General features: G+C 42.2%; 1 protein-coding gene across 1 annotated transcript in view; it reads left to right on the top strand.

Annotated features, from left to right (window-relative positions):
* The first annotated feature begins 624 nt into the window (after window positions 1–624).
* NMT2 (N-myristoyltransferase 2) overlaps window positions 625–18,105 on the top strand; it is a 32,640-nt gene continuing 15,159 nt past the window's right edge. Inside the window, exons 1-3 of the mRNA XM_032695956.1 lie at window positions 625–880; window positions 9,182–9,317; window positions 14,121–14,265. Coding sequence (XP_032551847.1) covers window positions 771–880; window positions 9,182–9,317; window positions 14,121–14,265 — 391 coding nt within the window. The 5' untranslated portion in view covers window positions 625–770. The remainder of the gene's footprint in view (window positions 881–9,181; window positions 9,318–14,120; window positions 14,266–18,105) is intronic.

Genomic DNA, 18,105 nt, shown 5'->3' with positions numbered 1-18,105 from the left:
TTATGAAAAGCAGAGGAGAGACAGAACTTGGAAGGAGAAGTAGAATGGAGAAAGATCCAGAAAGCTAGGATTTATGGTGTAGACACTGGTCTGTTCCTTGGTGGCTGACAGCAGTGGGAGCAGGTAGGCAGAGCTACATCTGAAGTAATTTATGTGCCTTTTTTTCTTCCTTTCTTCCAATTTGTTGCCATAAGCAACTGGATATTTTGTCTACATCTAGCAGCAAGAGTAGAGTCACTGTTAAAGCTCTAAGGAGACGTATGAAAATAACTTGGCTGTCCGAGTGTTTATGGTGTGGGAAGGAAACACGGGGACCGGCAGAACTCGCGCCGATGCTGCCGAGGCCCGGCGGCTGCAGGCCCGGCCCAAGGGGCCCGCGGGACGGACACGCCGGGGCCGCTCCTCGAGGCTCCCGCGCTGCGGGGGCAGCGACCACGGGACGGGGAGCCGGGGGCCGTGGAAGGCCGGGGAGGCGGGCTGGATGTCCACACGAGAAGGCCAGAGCGGGACCGAAGCGATGGACAGCACCGCCCGGGTATGCGGGCAGGGCAGGGCAGGACGCGGGAGGGCGCGGAGCTCCCCCTGCACGGCCCCGCCCCGGCCCCCGCGGGGCGGCGAGAGCGACCGGGCAGCCCCGGCGGCCGCCTCCTCTGGCAGCGGCAGCGCGGGGAAGGACCGCAGCTAGAGGGAGCTGCTCCGGACCGCGTCTGCCCGTGCGCCCCGGTTCTTTCACAGGCTCCCCCGCCCCTCCCCTCCCTCCTTCCCCCGTGATGGCGGAGGACAGCGAGTCCGCGGCCAGCCAGCAGAGCCTGGAGCTGGATGACCAGGACACCTGCGGCATAGACGGCGACAATGAGGAGGAGACCGAGCACGCCAAGGGGTAGGGGCGCGTTGGGCAGGCGGGCACGGCTCGGGGAGGCAGCGCCGTGTCCGCCGCCGCGGCAGCGGCCGGGCTGGCGGGGGCCGGGCCGGGCTTCCCCGGTGCCCGGAGCGGCCCCTCGGCGGGGCGGGGGCCGGGCGGTCCTGCCCGCCTGGGGCGGCCTGCGCGGCCCGGCCCGGCCCGGCTGCTCCGCGGCGCCTGCGCTGGGCCAGCTGCGGCCGAGCGGCCCCTGCCCGGGCCGCCTCCCGCCGCAGCGAGCGGGTGTGGGACGGCCTCGCGCCCCTCTGGGGGTAAGAGGAGAGGCGGGGGGCCGAGCCCCGGCCCGTGGTGAGGGGGCGACGGGACTGGCGCTTTCCCGCCGGACCCGGCCTTGAAACTGTGCCGTGAAAGGGAGGGTGAATCCTGCCTCGTTGTCGGCGCTTCAGGGCTTGGGGGCGTTTCTGGGTATTTTTGGCCGTCAAGGAAACCCCCCTCCCCCGCCCCCCCGTAGCGGGGGAGATGCCCCTGTGCCCCTCGCTCGTCCCGGGTGGTTCCAGCCGAGCGGCTCCGCGCACATCCACAGTCACATCCACCCCCCGCTCCCCTCCCGGCCGGAGACCTGTCCGGGCATCGCCTGTGTCAGCCCGCCCTGCAGACACTCCTCCTCGCCGTCACCCATTGTCCACAAGGAGATGGTACCTTTAGATCCGCACGCTGTGGAGAGCAGAGTGCGTGTTTTACCGCGGTATTAGCCGGGGCAAACGCTGTTGTCTGGTTGTAGTTCCATCTCCGCTAATCTTACGTCTTAAATCTTCCCACGCTGTGGATCAGGCGGTGTCTCCAGTTGCCTGGGGAGCTGACAGGAGAGGCATCCGACATAGATGCGGCCCCTGGCACCCGACAGCTGTTGGGTATAGTCTGCAGTATAGTCTGTCTGGGCGCATGGTGCCAAAGGTCTGGCTTGCTTTGCGGGCTTTCGGGGCTGGGAAGTGTTTTGTAAGTCGACTTCATTTAAATTTACTTCTTTTGCTTTTTTGAGAGGTTAGGAAGACGTGATTGCAGAGAAAGTGCTTTGTTGTCGCAACTAGGAGTGGCTGGAGTAACCCAAAATAGAACTAGGTTAATCTATACACTGCTACACAAATATCTTCCTCGTGAATTTCTGATTGATCTGGTTGAGAGCCTTCCTGTAGGTGCTTGATGTTTGAGGATGTACTCTGTTTGTTGTCTTCTGTCCCTAGGATTTGCTTGGCAAACATGCAGCACTGCATCTTAAATGTGGCAAGGGAGATCTAAGAGACTTAGGGGAACGGACTTGTCAAAAAGGCAGAAAAGTGGAAAACTTTGATGCTTGCAGTTCTGTCATTGAATTAATGGCATGCACACTGAAATAGTTGTGTCAGAAATAATTACAGCAGTATGAATCTGGGATATTAAAAAGGGAAAAAATAGTGTTACACTTTTTTGAGTAAATATATCACCATTGATGATTCATGAATATGTAGAAGTTAAGAATATGTAGAAGTTAAGAATATGTAGAAGTTAAGAGCAGAGAGTTATTTTTTATTGCTCTTCATAGGAGCCAACCTGATGTCCTTGGTGATATTGTTTGATAGCCAGGTGATGCCTGTCTGGAATTCATTTGGACCATATTCCTACTTCAGTTTCTTGTCCTGTTTGTTTGTGTGCATGCCCAGGCTGTAGCTGCCCTCTGCAGTGCTACTGTGTGCTCGGGCTGCTGTGACAGTGAGCGCAGTGTGTGAGAAGCAGCCAGGGAACAAAGAATTGCACTTCAGTGTTTTCCCGATTGCAGCTTGTGCTCTACTCCAATTTGGGTTTCCCTGAGCTCTGAGGGACGGCAGCTGTGGGCTGTGCGCCCTTCTCCCTGAAATTTGTTTGTGTTGTAGATCCTAAATGTATTTTAGTGAATATTTCAGAAAAAGCTGTGTTATTCATCTTTAAATAAGAAGGTGAATACTTACAAGTAATATGAAGTTTAGTTCAATTAATGGTAGATCATTCCAGTAGAAAAAACCTCTTAAGTATTAGTATCTGATGCATGAAGTTAATATTGACTTTTGAATTACTTTATTTTCCTGTAATCACTGAAAATCTTGTTTGCTACTCTTTGTCTAGAGGCTGAAATATTCAAACAAATTTCAGCAAATGAAAGTAAAAATCTTACAGTACAGCAAACCCAAAGATCTCTTCTTGATATGGGAGAATAACCAATGGTAATAGGAGCCTAATTATTCCCTGTTTTCTCCCTGTCATCATATGGTAATTTTTGAGGTCACTTTAAAGTTTGCTTTGAGCTTTTAGATTGTTTTCTATACCTCAGCATTTTATGAGCAGTCCTACTACTTGAGACTACTTATGACTGTGTCAACTGACTTGCTAAATTCTGAGTGGTCTCCATTGCTGCTGATCAGTATTTAATCTGATGCTCTTTTAATGCTCATTTTTTAGAAAAAGGTAGAATATGTGGTGTGTGTCAGTCTCTAGTAGGATTGCATTATAAATTAATGCAATCCTACTAGATTGCATTAAATCTTCCCACGTGAAGTGGGATGCATCACTTTCAGGATGTTTCTTGACATCTGAAAGTAGGTCCTTAGAAAACTCACCACAGGAAAACATAGTTTGTATATATATGTATGTATATATATATATATGAGACTTTTTTTTTTTTTTTAAATTTGCAGGTTTCTTATGTGCTTGAACACTGAATGAGTGCAGCAGAAAATACAATTTTATTGCTCTCAACTGTGCAAATGTCTTTGTCCTCAGATTCTGCTCCTGTTTTTTAGATGCAGGATTATGTATGTTGTGTGACTCATTGCTGTTTTCCTATTCTGTGTCTGCAGCTTGCTCCTGCTAGATGCATTATGCTGTATTTGTTCTGTTTTATAATAAAGTGTTGTTTACAAAATATCTTTGTTAGTGTGTATACAGAAAAAATGTATTTGTTGCACCTGAATCCACCCTGCTGAGCTCAGCCTTGTTAGGTCTTTCAGTTCATTCTAAATAGCTCCTTATGCTCAATGCCAGAAAGGCCTTGGGCACAGAACATTTAGTAAACAGATGAGGAAAAGGTATGACCTTTAAAAAACTCCCCCAACCCTCACAAATTATTTAATTTGAATGTTTCAGCAGTATACTCCTATGGTTATTGTTAAAAAGATGCCAACTTTATAACCAGCGCTACTTTTAGATTTAAAAAAGGAACAAATATATCTAAGGTACTGGAAGCAGTGCTTAGTTTTAGCAGGCAAGATTTACATCTTGGAGTAGAGCCTTACAGACTTGGAGCGGGAGGCAGAGGAAACATGCAGATCTTTAAGGAATATCTCTTGGGTTAGGTTTTAAGGTATTACTACTGGATTCTCATGCTCAAAACCCTTGCCTTTTTAAGTATTGAAATACATGCAAATGAAATCTTCATCCACAGAGATTAGTAGTAATAGCAGTTTGTTAGTAAGTGGAATTTGAAGGACATAAGCCCTTCTGGTCAGGACCTTTCTATTCTCTTGAAGTGGTAGTAGTCTTACATAGCAAGGGGAAAGTCCTTGCACCTAAACCTCCATTTTCTTTATGAACCAAGGACTGCTCTAATATAAATAATACTGCTTTGAAATTTTTTGGAGTCTTGCCCGTATACATGAGATCTGATTTTTATGATCAAAAAGATCTATGTAACGTCTTCAGAAATGTAACTTTGCAACCTCACTTACTCACAGAGAAGTACTGTGAAGGCAAGAACCTTTGCAGTTTAAAAATAAACATCGAAGTACATGTTTGGTTTTAAATCTGAGAAATTGCTAACTTAAAATTACCGTTCCAAGTAACTTAAAACAGATGTTGATATTACAAAAAGCTAAATTTCTGCTAAAGCAAAATTTAGTGTCCAAAAAGGCAATTAAAATAACATTGACAGTTATTCAGTGGAGTAGATAATCTCAAATCAAAACCAAGGGAGCCAAATAAGTCTGACTGCCTAAGCAGAGTAATTGTCACGCCTCTCCTGATTCTTCCATCTCACCTTTTCATTGGTTTGCTCTGAGCTTCATGAAGTATCTGTGCCTTTGCCACACTTCTCCTCAAATGCAGCAAGTATCCCCATTTTTCTGTTTTAAAAAACCCAAACCAAAACACCACCACATGCAGGGAGAAGCAAAAGTCTTTTCTTTTTCACGTCTGTGCAAAACACCAGATGTGTGTACATAAGTGGAAAGGTATGTGGGTGGAATCATGGGCTTGCATTTGTAACTTGCAGACAAAATCATAAAACTGTAGGCCTCAGTGACGGTCTCAGAGTCCTATCCACAGCCTGTTTCTGGAACAAGTTAAAGTCTTTTGAGTGCAGAATGAGGTCTTCTGTCTCTTCTTTTGCCTCAGCTCAGTTTTGATTTGCATATCACTTTTGTGCTGGCGTCACTTTTTTCTTGTCCATCAGACTGACAAAATTGTCATTGTGGGTGCAGTTAAAAATATCTCAGATCGTCTCTGTGCTTAGGTACACCAGGACCTCAGTGTGTAACCTTGCCCTCCTGTCAGTAAAGTTTTCCTGGTATATGCTTGTCTCTGACACAGTCAAAAATCTTCCCCAACTGTCACGTTGAATGACTTTCTTGGTATAACAACCTGTGGTGTATGTGATGGGCTGGTCCTGAGCTCCAAGTTGTGTCACTTGAACAGTTGCAGGTTAGTTTGGAAAAGAAGATTTCATGCTTAGAAGTCAGTTTTCTAGAAATGGGAAACTTTTTTCTCCCCAAACTTCCAAGAGTGAGATACACTTCATAGTGTCATCATACAGGTTTATCTGACCAGACAAAGGAGAACTGAGATCTTAGTCAGCACACAAGAATGTTTGTCAGAGAAGAGCTTTTAATAGGAAGTTTTGATTTGAATCTTGTTACCTTTGCATATCCTTTGTGCTGTCGTGTCCAGCGTAATTAGTACAAGCTGAGCAACCTAAGTTCCTTCCTTCCCAGTCATTCTCACTCCCAGTTTTAGAGCCTCTTAGATCTTTTCAAAGCAGATCATGAGAAGGACAAAAAATTCTGAGGTGTTTTGTTTTGCCTCTGCCCTAATTTGCTTGGTATCTACACAACTTGTGCTGGACAAACCTCTTTACTGCTTAGAAGTTTCTGCATGCTGCCTGCCACCAAATCTCTGGGTTGCAGGTGTGCCTAAGTAGTAGGATGAGTAGAACTCTGTTTAAGTCCTCTTTTTACATTTCGTATACTGTAACAGTAAAACAGGACTGACCCAAGCAGGAGACTGCATAAGTAACTGCTCTGAACGGTCCCTGGATAACCTGTCAGACAAAGATACCAGTATTTGTTTTGCAAGAAACAGTGTGAAAGCATGAAACCTGAAGGTCATAAACCAAAGACTGGGAGTTTAGAAGATTTGAAGAAACAAAAAAAAAAGAGTAGTTTTGAATGCCATATATATTTTACATCAATTTAGTACTGTCTTCCCTTTTCCCCAGCTAAAGAATGTGCATTTCTATATGAAAAAGACCTTGAATTGGTCAAAGAACAAACTAAAATTATCCTGGTAAAAGTACAGTTTGACTGGGGATAATATTAGTAAAGCTTGGCAAAACTGATTTTTCTTCATAGCTGCCAACCTTTTTTTTTTAGTACAATTGTTCGTTATTTCACCAAACTAAATAAAACATTGACCCTCAGGTAATCCTAGTGAGCAAAATTCCCCTGTGATGTAAGTGGCCCAGCTCCTTCTGAAAGACAAGACAAGTGAGCTGCACTGGTGCAACTCAGGGAGCAGTGCCTGCTGAGAGTGTCTGTTCAACAGTGTTTGCTGAAACTCCTGGTAACCTGATGTTCAACACAAAAGCCCTCAGGAGTCAGCTCAAGGACACAGTAGCATCATTTGTTTCCTATATCTGAGATTTTAGAGGGAAGGATGAAAGTTTGTGGATAGTTCCAGAAAGTAGAAAAATACATCATTAAATGAATTTTAGCGAGGGTAAAATCACTTTCCCTCATATTTTTATCTCAGTTTTACCACATAGAGGTGGTGAAGTCCTAGGTCTTATACCTGTGTGGGTTTTTAACTGTTTTGTATTTATAAGCTCTTGCTAGGCTTCTGGGTCTGTTCTTGTTTAAATTCTGAAGAAAATGTCAGCTTGGTATACAGGCATTTAGAGAGATTTAAATTTTATTGTTTTAAACCAAAAGGCAGCAGCGTGCCCAGGTGGCCAAGAAAATCAGTGGCATCCTGGCTTGTATCAGACATAGTGTGGCCAGTAGGACTAGGACAGTGATCGTCCCTCTGTACTGGGTTCAGTTTTGAGCCCTTCACTGGGCTCAAAACTGGTTCTGGAACGTGTAGAGAAGGACAGTGAAGCTGGTGAAGGGTCTGGAGCACAAGTCCTGTGAGGATCAGCTGAGGGGGCAGGAGTTGTTCAACCTGGAGAAGAGGAGGTTCGGGGCACCTTATCACTCCCTACAGCTACCTGAAAGGAAGTTGTAGACAGGTGGGGGTCAGTCTCTTCTCTCAGGTAGCAAATGACAAGAGACAATGACCAAAGTTGCACCAGGGGAGGTTTAGATTGGATAGTAGGAAAAACTTTTTCACTGAAGGGATTGTTGAGCACTGGAACAGGCTCCTCAGGGAGTCACCATCCCTGGGAGTATTTAAAAGACACATAGATGTGGCACTGAGGAACATGGTTTAGTGGTGGGTAATGGTGGGTTAATGTTGGCAATGCTGGGTTAATGTTGGAGTTAATGCTCTTACAGGACTTTTCCAACCTATGCAATTCTATGTTCCTCTGAAATTGTTAACAAATCATGTAGGTGATACGGCAGTATCTTCATTCTGCAACAAAAGATTTTCTCCCTCCGTCACTTATGCAAGTCCATCTTTTTTTTTTTGTTTCTGAAGCCTTCCAGTAAATACTACAAACTCTTTTATCCTGTGTGTTTGGTCTGCTGTACTGTTTTCCATTGAGTAACTCCTTGGTCCTGCCCCAGAGGCTGCTGTATTTACAACTCTCTCTTTCCAGGAGCATAACTTAACCCAGTGTAACTGTGAATGTTAAGGACTTCTTGGGATTGATCTTTCACTACAGTCTGTTCTAAAGTACAGTAATGATCACGCAAAAATGAGTCTTTGTGTAGTTGTATTGTTTGATTAATTGCAGGCTTTTGGCCTCTCTGCTGGAGGGAGGGTGTTTTCTTGCCAGTTTCAGCTCTGATAAAGTAGAGATGCTACAACTGGGCGTCATAATCTTGAAAGTGAGCGTGTTCCATGGCCCTTGCAAATGTGTCTTAATGACTTTAGTTATTCTTTTATTTCTCTTTGTTTGTCAGCATGATATCTGGGGGGTTTCCCTCTCCAGGATTAAAATGAACAGTTATTTTTTTCTTTTTCAGTGAAAAACACCCAACCCCCTCAAACTCCAATATCTGTCTTGAGTTCCATTATGTACATGTGGTTTTGCTGAGAGATTAACCTCTTGAAGGGGATTTGGTGTTAACTGACTCATTGCCTCCTTATTTTCGTTCTGTCTGATAGTTGCCAACACATCCCACACTTTGCAAATCTAATCTTGATTCTATATCTTGATTATTTGTCAAATTAGAATCTTAAAGAAAAAAGAACTTGTATTATTAATAGGCAAAGTATGTCAGAATCTACAAGTGCAATGTTTACTTTGTTGTTGGGTTTTTTTAATTAAAGTTTACTGCACTGTGTTTACTGTTTGAAATCACAAATGTTTGGTTAGTTCTGTGTTGTTTCTTACTGAGATTTCAGCAAGACTTTCATCGTTACTTATGTTAGGAACAAAATTTCCTGAAAACAGAATGTTTTCATCTCATCTGGATTCATGTCAAATTTAGATGTGCCTGATGGTTGAGTATGAAAGGGGAAAAGTATTGGGCCACTAATAGTTACTGAATTTCCAAGGAAGTTACTTTCCTCAGCTCCCACACTTTCCTGTGTTCCTCCAAACTCTGTTGACTTCAGTCATTTCATGTTTGTGTTGGGTAATAGCCTGGAGAAGAGCACTGGCAGATATATAGTGTCACAGTTTGACATTACTATGTCAAAATGCCTGGTTGTGCTGGTGTCTGAGTATAAAACAAACTAGACAGCACTTGCAGGAAGTTTTTCATCACTGCTTTCAGTTCCCCCCTTCCTTCCTTTCTCCTACCTTTTCTTCACATTGGAACTGCTGTTAGATTTTTCATATTAAAATGCTGGGTTTTCCATATTTAACTATTTTAAAATTTAGGCTCAGTGGTACTGATTTTTCTCACTGCGCATTCTCTGAATCTCTGGCAGAAGTCCTGGAGGGGATTTGGGAGCGAAGAAGAAGAAAAAGAAGCAGAAGAGAAAAAAGGAGAAACCAAATTCTGGAGGCACCAAATCAGATTCTGCATCTGACTCCCAGGAGATTAAAATTCAACAGCCTTCAAAAGTGAGAGCCTGGTTCTGTTTTAATTTGTGCTTGCTTCCTAATTTAATTTTAATTCGCGCATTGCTTGTTCTAAAAGCAAGGTGATAGTTCTGCCTGAACACGTCAGAATTGAGCAAATGATTCCTGTCCTGAGCAGAAACAGAAGCTGGACAAGACCTGGTGTTTGCAGACTGTATGAAGTGAGCTGGAGAGCTGTGGTCACCACCATGGTGGTGAGCTGTGAGAAAGACAGAGGAGGAGATGTTTTGTCTTTCTTTTCCAGCAGTTAGAACTCAGGCCAGTGACAGCCTCGTTGCATGCAGTCTTAATCTGCAGTAGTAGTGCTGTTAAATTTCGTGTTTGATGAATAGCCTTTACTTTAGCCACCATGGCTATACTTTAGACCTGGCTTAGTGAAATTTCGGTAACTTGTACGGCACAGTGCTGTCTCAGCAGCAGCAGCAGGAGGAAGGTGGACCTGCTGTGCCAGCCAGAGTCTTATTTGGGCAAGTAAGCAGCATGTCAGTATATATAAAATGTGGTAATCTCAAACATGGAGATACAGGCTGAAGAAACGTTTTGCCATCTGAAAGGCCTCTGCTATAAATAAGAATGCAAAATTATCTGAGAGGATGCACAGTCCTTGTGGACTTTGTGGTAAAATAGCATTGTCTATGTGCTTTTGTCTACCGTGTTCTGAATGAGCAGTGAATGACATGATTTGGTGTCCTTTTAGCATACAGCTTTTATCTCAAGAGAAATCTGAGTTCGAGAACTGAAGTTTGTAAGACTAAAAAAGTTTATGGACCACTGAACATGTTGAAATAGTTCTATTTGCTTTATCAAGTTAATGTGTAGAATGTTACACCATCGTACCAGTAGCAATCTTCATCCTGTAATATTTGTCGGTTACATTGGGACTACCAGCTAATTTTAGGGGGGAAAAGTTGTGTTCTGGCTCATTAACATACTGGAAGATTCTTGTGTTGTTTCTAGATCTTCTCTGTGTCCCCCTGATTACTTTGAATAGACACATTTGGCACAGGGGACACTTTAAATATGTATAGATCTTAAGTACATTCTGATTTCGCTGTGTGTTTTGGACAACTATCCTGCTTTAGATTTTTTTGAAAGAATCATAGACTGCCAATCTGGCTCAGTGTGGAAAAGTATATTTTTTTTCTCTGCTACTCAAGTAATATTTAGATTTTGTATTCCTTCTGCTATGTGAAATATAGGGAAAAAAGGCTTGTAGCATTTGCTTGCTCTTGGTTGAAAAGAGCTTTAGAAAATATTTCAGAGAAAAGTGACATTGTACACCTACCTCTAAGAGAATATATATACAGGATCATCATGTAATACTCAATGGGGCTCCTGAACTCATTGAAAATGATTTTGAAAAAAGATTTTGAGGTCATGTGAGTTTGTAAAGGGGTGTATCAGTTTGGACATTAGGAAAACAGAACAGTGAGTCTCCTTGGCTTCTCCCTTTCTTATGTGTGATATTAGACATTTTGAGCACTGATGTGAGTGTAACCACAGCAGTAAGTGCTTGTTGTTAGCACTGTATGTTTACAATGACTTTGAGGACACTTCACTGCCCATCTCAGAAGATTTTGATCACTCCCTATTTGTTACAAGTGCCAGTGATGTGGACTCTCCACACTGACACGAAGGAAGCTTGCCATATCTGCAGTATTATCAGTCATTATTTTAGTCACCAGTGGCCTAAACAACATAGTCCCGGAATAACAGCTTGGAAGGGACATATGGAGGTCTTTCAACCAACCTCCTGCTTAGGGCAGATCCAACTAGACGAGGTTGGATCAGTCAGGCCTTGATCAGTCAGTTTAGTCTCCAAGGAGACTCCACAACCTTTTTGGGAAACCTATTCCAGTGTTTGACTACACTTTTGGTTGAAAAAAGTAGTAATTCCTTGTATCTAAATGAATTTTGCTTGTTTGCAACTTGTCTCCTTTGTTTTTTGTCCTATCATTATGTCCTCTGAAAAGATTTGGCTCAGCTTTCTTTACATCCTTCCATTAGGCAGTAATAAGATTTCTGTTACTTCCTCAGTCTTCTCTTCTTAAGGTTAAACAAACCAAGGTCTCTTGTCTTCTTGTGTGTCATGTGCTTCAGCCCCCCATTAATCTTGGTGGCCCTCAAATGAGCTCTCTACACTCTGTCAATGTTTTCCTTGTAATGGAGAACATTTCCTTTTAATGGAAACTGTAAGATGAGACCTCAGGGGTGCCAATAAAGGGGAAAACTTGCTGCCCAGTCTTACAGGTACAACTCACTATTCAGCTGTCCTTTCCTGGCCAGCAGATTGCTGGCTCATATTCAGCCCTTTGCCCACCAGGACCTCCAGGTTCTTTTCTGCAAAGCTGCTACCTAGCCAGTCCTCTGCCATTGCATGAGCTTTTTCTATCCCAGATGGAGGACTTTGCATTTGCCTTTGTCAAAATTAATTAAGTTTCTGTTTCCAACCTGTCAGAGTAACTTTGAATAGCAGCTCTGTGGTCCAGCGTATCAACATTCTTGCCAAGCAGGTATCATCTATGTACTTGCAGAGAAAGCACTCTTTATCATGTCATTAAATAGTATTGACCTCTACATCCTCAAAATCCTTCCCCTTGCCTTCTTGAAAATGGGTATTTCCTTTTTTCCATTTGTAGGAAACCACCACTTGCTGTAACCTTTAACTCTTGACACGTGTTAGTTGCACTAACATCAGACAGCTCCCTCAGCACCCTCACGTGCATCTGGCCTGTTTTTGGGGACCTGCGCATGATTTGTTTGCTAAATGGTCCCTAACTTTCTCTCTTGCTGTGGTTAATGGAAGTCTCACAGACTGTGCTACAGGGCTGGGGGACATCAAAGACCTGAGGTCATATCTTGCCACCAAAACTGAGGCAAAACCATCATTGTGTACCTCAACCGTGTTGCACAACAGTGCCGTTTTGTGCTATGAGGAGATATTTGCCCTAAACTGAAATTACACAAAATAGCTCTTTTTTTTGCTAATTCATGTCAAGTTCTGTGTAGGTTTTTCTTGCTTTCCATTAAAGGAAAACAAAAAGGGTTGAAAGTAAACTTCTTAGCCAGGCTGATCCCTGAATATTTTAAACAAAAAGGGCATTCCTCCTGATGTCCCTAACCGTGTTATATTTAGTACCAGAACATGAACTTCTTACTTTACTATTATGCTAGTGCAGTCTTTCTTAGAACCTAATATTTTAATTTTTTTTTAGATTTTCTGTTTTCTTAATGTAGAAAAAACAAATCAATTACAGTGTGTCAACATTTATGTGTGATTTCATAAGGTATTAATAAGATTTCAGAATTTATCTAGTGGCATTAGAAGTATTTGTGTCAGGTCAGTGTATAACAGACAAATTGCTTTTTAATTGTGAAAAGTAACTTATGTCTCTGTAGTCTGGATATAGAAATACAGTAGGCTTTTTATGCTGTAGCGGTGTTGCTCTAAACTATGTCAATATGTTAATTCACAAATACTCAGGTGACAGGTGTTTAAAGCATGCTTACAGGTAAAATTTTGCAATACTTAAACATTATGCATTTTCTTGCATTAATTTAAGTAATTTAAGATTTTATTATAAATAGTAAATGATGGTCTGCTTGAGCTCCAGGCACAGACTGCTTTTGTGACAAAGGATACTAGAGGCAAATGTCCACCCAAATGAAGCTTTACTGTCATTATTACATTTAATTTATGGTGGTTTTTCAACACATGAATACTAGAAAGAAATATGGAAATAGCAATCTATTGCTATTCAGTAAAAAAAAAAATCTGACTTGAAATCTCTATGCAGAATTGCTTAGAATTTCCCAATGGACTTGAGACTATTCCTTCAAATGCATTATTGCACTGCAGTGTTGGGAAACTGAGCACAAGCATTCTGTTAGTATACCTCAGAATAGGACTTACCACTTGGCAGATAAACAAGTAAATAGCTTTTAAAAGAGAGGAGAAAATCCCTGTAGATTTAAATGTCTGTTACCATTATTCTTCTGTACTTACTTATGCAGGTAAAATTCTCATTCCAGTTGCAGTTAGTCAGAGTGATCAAAAGTGAGGGTTTAACAGCTTAGTTTACAAACATTTAGTCTTAGGTTTATGCTTTTCAGATAACTTTTCTATAAAGATTTTTCAGCTTCTAAGTGGAAAGTTGGTTTATTTTATGTTTGTCAGTTAAAATGGGAGTGATTGGGAGTGTTGGCACACTTGACATTAGTGGCAAGATGGTTAACTCCTACACATATGATGCGGAAAGGTATCTAATAACTGCAGAGTAATAAAGGCAGATGTGATATAACTAAGGTTAAAACGTGGCACTCCAGTGTACTTGGGTACTACTGAACCATAGTGAATTTAAATATTATTTTATATTGTATGTGTAAACTACAACTTCAAGCAGCTCCGTGTGTTCCAATGGTATCTTTAGATTTTTATATATCTAAGCTGACCTGCTTTTTTTTGTTTTGTTGTATTTTACCAGAGGGAACAGGGACTATAAGAAGCTCTTACTATTGTGATACTGTGTCCTGTCTTGATGCTGCAGTATTTGCGTTAAAAATGCTGAAGTTTCATGGTTAGCAAGTGCTACTCAAGACTTTTAACTATTTTGTGAAGTTGCTTGCTATTGCCCACCTTTTTTCCACCTTCCTGTCTCCAAAGGTTATACCCAAACTAAGCATGATGAGAAGAATACATAACAGTAAAAAAATGAACAAGTTTTTACAGTTGTTCAAAGTAAACATACTCAGTAATCTTCCTCTTCTGTTTGTCTACATGTGCAGAATCCAGCCATTCCAATGCAGAAGCTTCAAGACATCCAGAGAGCAATGGAGCTGCTCTCTGCATGCCAAGGCCCAGCAAAGAATATTGATGAGGCTACCAAACGTAAATACCAGTTTTGGGATACACAACCTGTACCTAAACTTAGTAAGTTTAACGGGATCTGGGCAAAAGATCTGTCTTATAACCACTAAGGGAATGTGTGTGCCAGCTCTGTGGCATGTTCTCTAAAATGGGTATTAAGTTGGACTGTGTGTGATCCTTAAGATCCTTAATCTTTTGTATCATTTATGTGGAATTCTTGATGTTTTCTAGGGAAGTGCTTGCCTCTCCTCCAGATAATTTACAACAAGATACAGTGTTAATAAATCTCATTCTGATGTTCTCTATAAAAATGGGAAATGCTATTGAAATAGCATTTCTTTGTGTATTTTAGGTCTGAACTCTTGAACAATAGAACGTAGAGGTCTTTTCCACTTAAAGGGAAGTAAGAACTCTTTAAGTGGTGACTAAGTGTAAATTTAGAATTTTTTGTTTGTTTGTTTGTTTATATTCCCTTAAATTGTTTTCAACAGATAGATTTGCTGTCAGAGAAATAATGACTCTCCTGCTATAGGTTACACTGTTTTCATACAGCTTTTTCATAATGGCACTTTTCTCGTGTGCAAACTCTTTCACTGCTGTGTGTTCATGTTCTCCACAATGTACACTGCCTCAAAGATGTGCTTTCTCAGAGTCTGTTCTCTGTTCTTGATACCAGGTGAAATGGTGAGGTGACCTCTCCTTGCCTTTACATTTCTAATGAATTTGGAAAGTTACTTTTTATACTGATCTGATCCCTGATAACACAGTTGGTATATCTTAGTCTTTGTTGAAAAAAGATAGTTGCTTTAGTTGCTGACTGTCTTGTTTTTCCTGCATTGCTTTCTGATTCTTCTTTTTCTACTTTCATTATCTTCAAGTTAAGCAGTTGTAGCTTTTCAGTGCCCACAAAACATGGGGGCCTCAGACGTAAAACATTCTCAGCACAGTAGCTGTCATTGTTTGTCCTTCAGGTTTCTCTCCATTGCTCTGGAGGCTGGTATAGAATAAGCAGAAGTAGGGTAGAGTGTAAAGCATGGTAGCATGCTGCTCTCTCTCTCCACAGGACAGAATTTCACATTAATCCATGTCTATAGCTTAATCCACAGTGATCTCATTTCTTCATGACTTTGATGCGTAGAGAAGTCCAGAACAGAGTCCCTGCATACTGTATTTTCTCCTGGATTGAACTGACCTGCCATGGCTTTTTTCCGTACAGACTATCCAGATACCTTTGTAAACTGATGGTAGTAATTGTCACCAGCAGTCCTGCCAAAGTAGAGAAGACCTTAGCTGAAATAAGTTGATGTGTAAATCAAAAAATACTCTGGCCATAATGAAGCTTTTTCAGGCTAGTTCAGGTGTCTGCACAGTACTTCCAAGAGTTCAGTTCAGGTTAATCAATATATCTTACAACACTTACATAGAGATGAGAGTCTGCCAATTGCCAGCCTAAAAACGTCAATACATTGGCTTAGAAAATGATTTGTTAGTGTTGTTCAGGAGAAATATGCTTTGTAAAATTTGGTTAGCAAGGTTTTGTCCAACAGTGCCTATGAATTTCTTCTTAATCCCATAGATTTATTTTTTTTAAGCTTTTCCTTTATCTGCTGAATGAACAGATGGGGAATTCATCGCTATTTGATGTGCTCTGTGTGTTTAGGTGGAAAAAATAATCTGTCAATTCAAGAAATAGTTGTAGGGATCTTTGCATTAAATTAACTTCGGAATCCTTCTGTCTTCAAGCTAAGGTTGTTAGCAATGGGTCCTTTAGTTAGGCCAAGCCTGCCATGTAGTGGCAGTAACATTTGGGATGCTGGTACTTCTCAGAGTTTGCTTAAAGGTGCTACTAATGGTGACCTTCCGAGCTGGATGACAAGCCATAACTATTTGTCAGGATTGTGCATCATTTGGGAAAAATTCATACTACTAAGGAATATTTGACTCTCAAGAGCCTGATGATTGTTATGATAGGATTGAGTGTTTATGGGTAAGAATCAGGGGGAAGGCCAACAGGGCAGATACCATGATGGGAGTCTGTTCTAGAGCTCCTAACCAGGATGAAGAGGCAGATGAAATATTCTGCAAGCAGCAAGGAGAGGTCTCACAATTGCTGGCCCTTGTTCTCATGGGTGACTTCAACTTAGCAGGTGTCTTCTAGAAATACAATACAGTGGAGAGGAGACAATCTAGGAGGTTCCTGGAGTGTGTGGAAGATAACTTCCTGACACAGTTGGTGAGTGAGCCAACTAGGGAATGTGCTCTGCTGGACCTGTTGTTCATGAAAAGACAGACTTTTGGGTGATGTGATGGTTGGAGGCTGTCTTGGGCACAGTGACTGTGAAATCAGAGAGTTTCCGATTCTTGCAGAAGTAAGGAGTGGGTGAGGAGAACTGCCACCTTGGACTTCTGGAGGGCAGACTTTGTCCTGTTTAGGAGCCTGGTTGATGGAGTCCCTTGGTAGGCAGTCCTGAAGGGTGAAGATATCCAGGAAAGCTGGATGTGCTTTAGAAGGAAAACTTAAAGATGCAGAAATAGGCTGTCCCCATGTGTCAAAAGATGAGCTGAAGGGGAGGAAGACGGGTCTGGCTGAATAGAGAAATTTAGCTGGAACTGAAGTTGTGAATCAGTAATTTGGGCCACTTAAAGGATCACCATCGAAGATATCAGCAAAAAGCAGGTTTTAATATAAATTTGTGGAAGTGCGATTTAACGGAGTTCGATGGCAACGTTCACTCTATTACTTACTACGTAGATGAAGCATACATAGGAAAATGGAATTAGAAGCAATTTAGAATGATTTACATGGAGGCTGGGGATGCAGAAGGGTCAGGGTGCCAAGGATATGGGTGCAAAAAGATAAGGGTGCAAAGGAGTTTAGCGGTACTCTAATCATTGACTAATTTAACCTTTATGAAGTGATTCAGTAGGATGCATGGGCGCATGCACCACCAGAGGAATTCAGGAAAGAGAATGATGGTTTATGGCCTTTGGAGGAGGGGCTGACAACTCAGGAGGCCTGTAGGGATGCTGTGAGGTAGTGCAGGGAGAAAATCAGAAGGTCCAAAGCCCTTAGAACATAATCTGGCTACTGCCATAAAAGACAGTGCTACAAGAAAGATATTGAGTTGCTGGAGTGTGTCCAGAGAAAGGCAACGAAGCTTTTGAAGGGTCTGGAGCACAAGTCTTACGAGGAGCAATTGAGGTTGTTTAGCCTGGAGAAAAAGAGACTTGGGGGGACCTTATTGTTCTCTACAAGTACCTGAAAGAGATTGTAGCAAGGTGGGGGTCGGCCTCTTCTCCCAGGTAACAAGCGATAGAACAACAGGAAACGGCCTTGGATTGTGCCAGGAGAGATTTAGATTGGATGTTAGGAAAAATGTCTTTACTGAAGGGGTTGCAGAGCATTGGAAAATGCTCCTCAGGGAAGTGGTAGAGTCACCAGCCTGGAGGTTTTGAAAAGATATGTAGATATGATGGTTTAGTGGTAGGCTTGGCAGTGTAAGGTTAGTGGTTAGATTATGATCTTAAAAGTCTTTTCCAGCCTAAATGATTCTATGATTTAGCATGTGCTGCTCCACAGAAGAAGAACAGCAGCTGTTAATAGCTGTACACTGAGGGACCGGAGTTGTAAAGTAAGGGAGGAGAAGAAAGCATGCCTTCATGTAGGATTTTAGGAACACTTCTCATATATCAGCAGTATCTTTTAAATGCCCTGGCTTTGCTCCGCCACTGCTCCTGAGTAATCCTGTTGAGATCAGGTCTGTTCAAGTTGGTGGTAAACAAGATCTGAGCTTGTTAGATGTGAGTACAACATGTCTCTCATAATGAGACTGTGGATCTCGTGGCTTGCTAAATGCTGTGCATGTGCTGAGAAGTTGTCCTGTGTTATGAAATAGTGGGTAT

This window comes from Chiroxiphia lanceolata, chromosome 1 (assembly GCF_009829145.1).
Source record: "Chiroxiphia lanceolata isolate bChiLan1 chromosome 1, bChiLan1.pri, whole genome shotgun sequence".
NCBI lineage: Eukaryota > Metazoa > Chordata > Aves > Passeriformes > Pipridae > Chiroxiphia > Chiroxiphia lanceolata.
The sequence above is the reverse complement of the archived record's forward strand: the minus strand, read 5'-3'. Positions and strand labels throughout refer to the sequence as shown.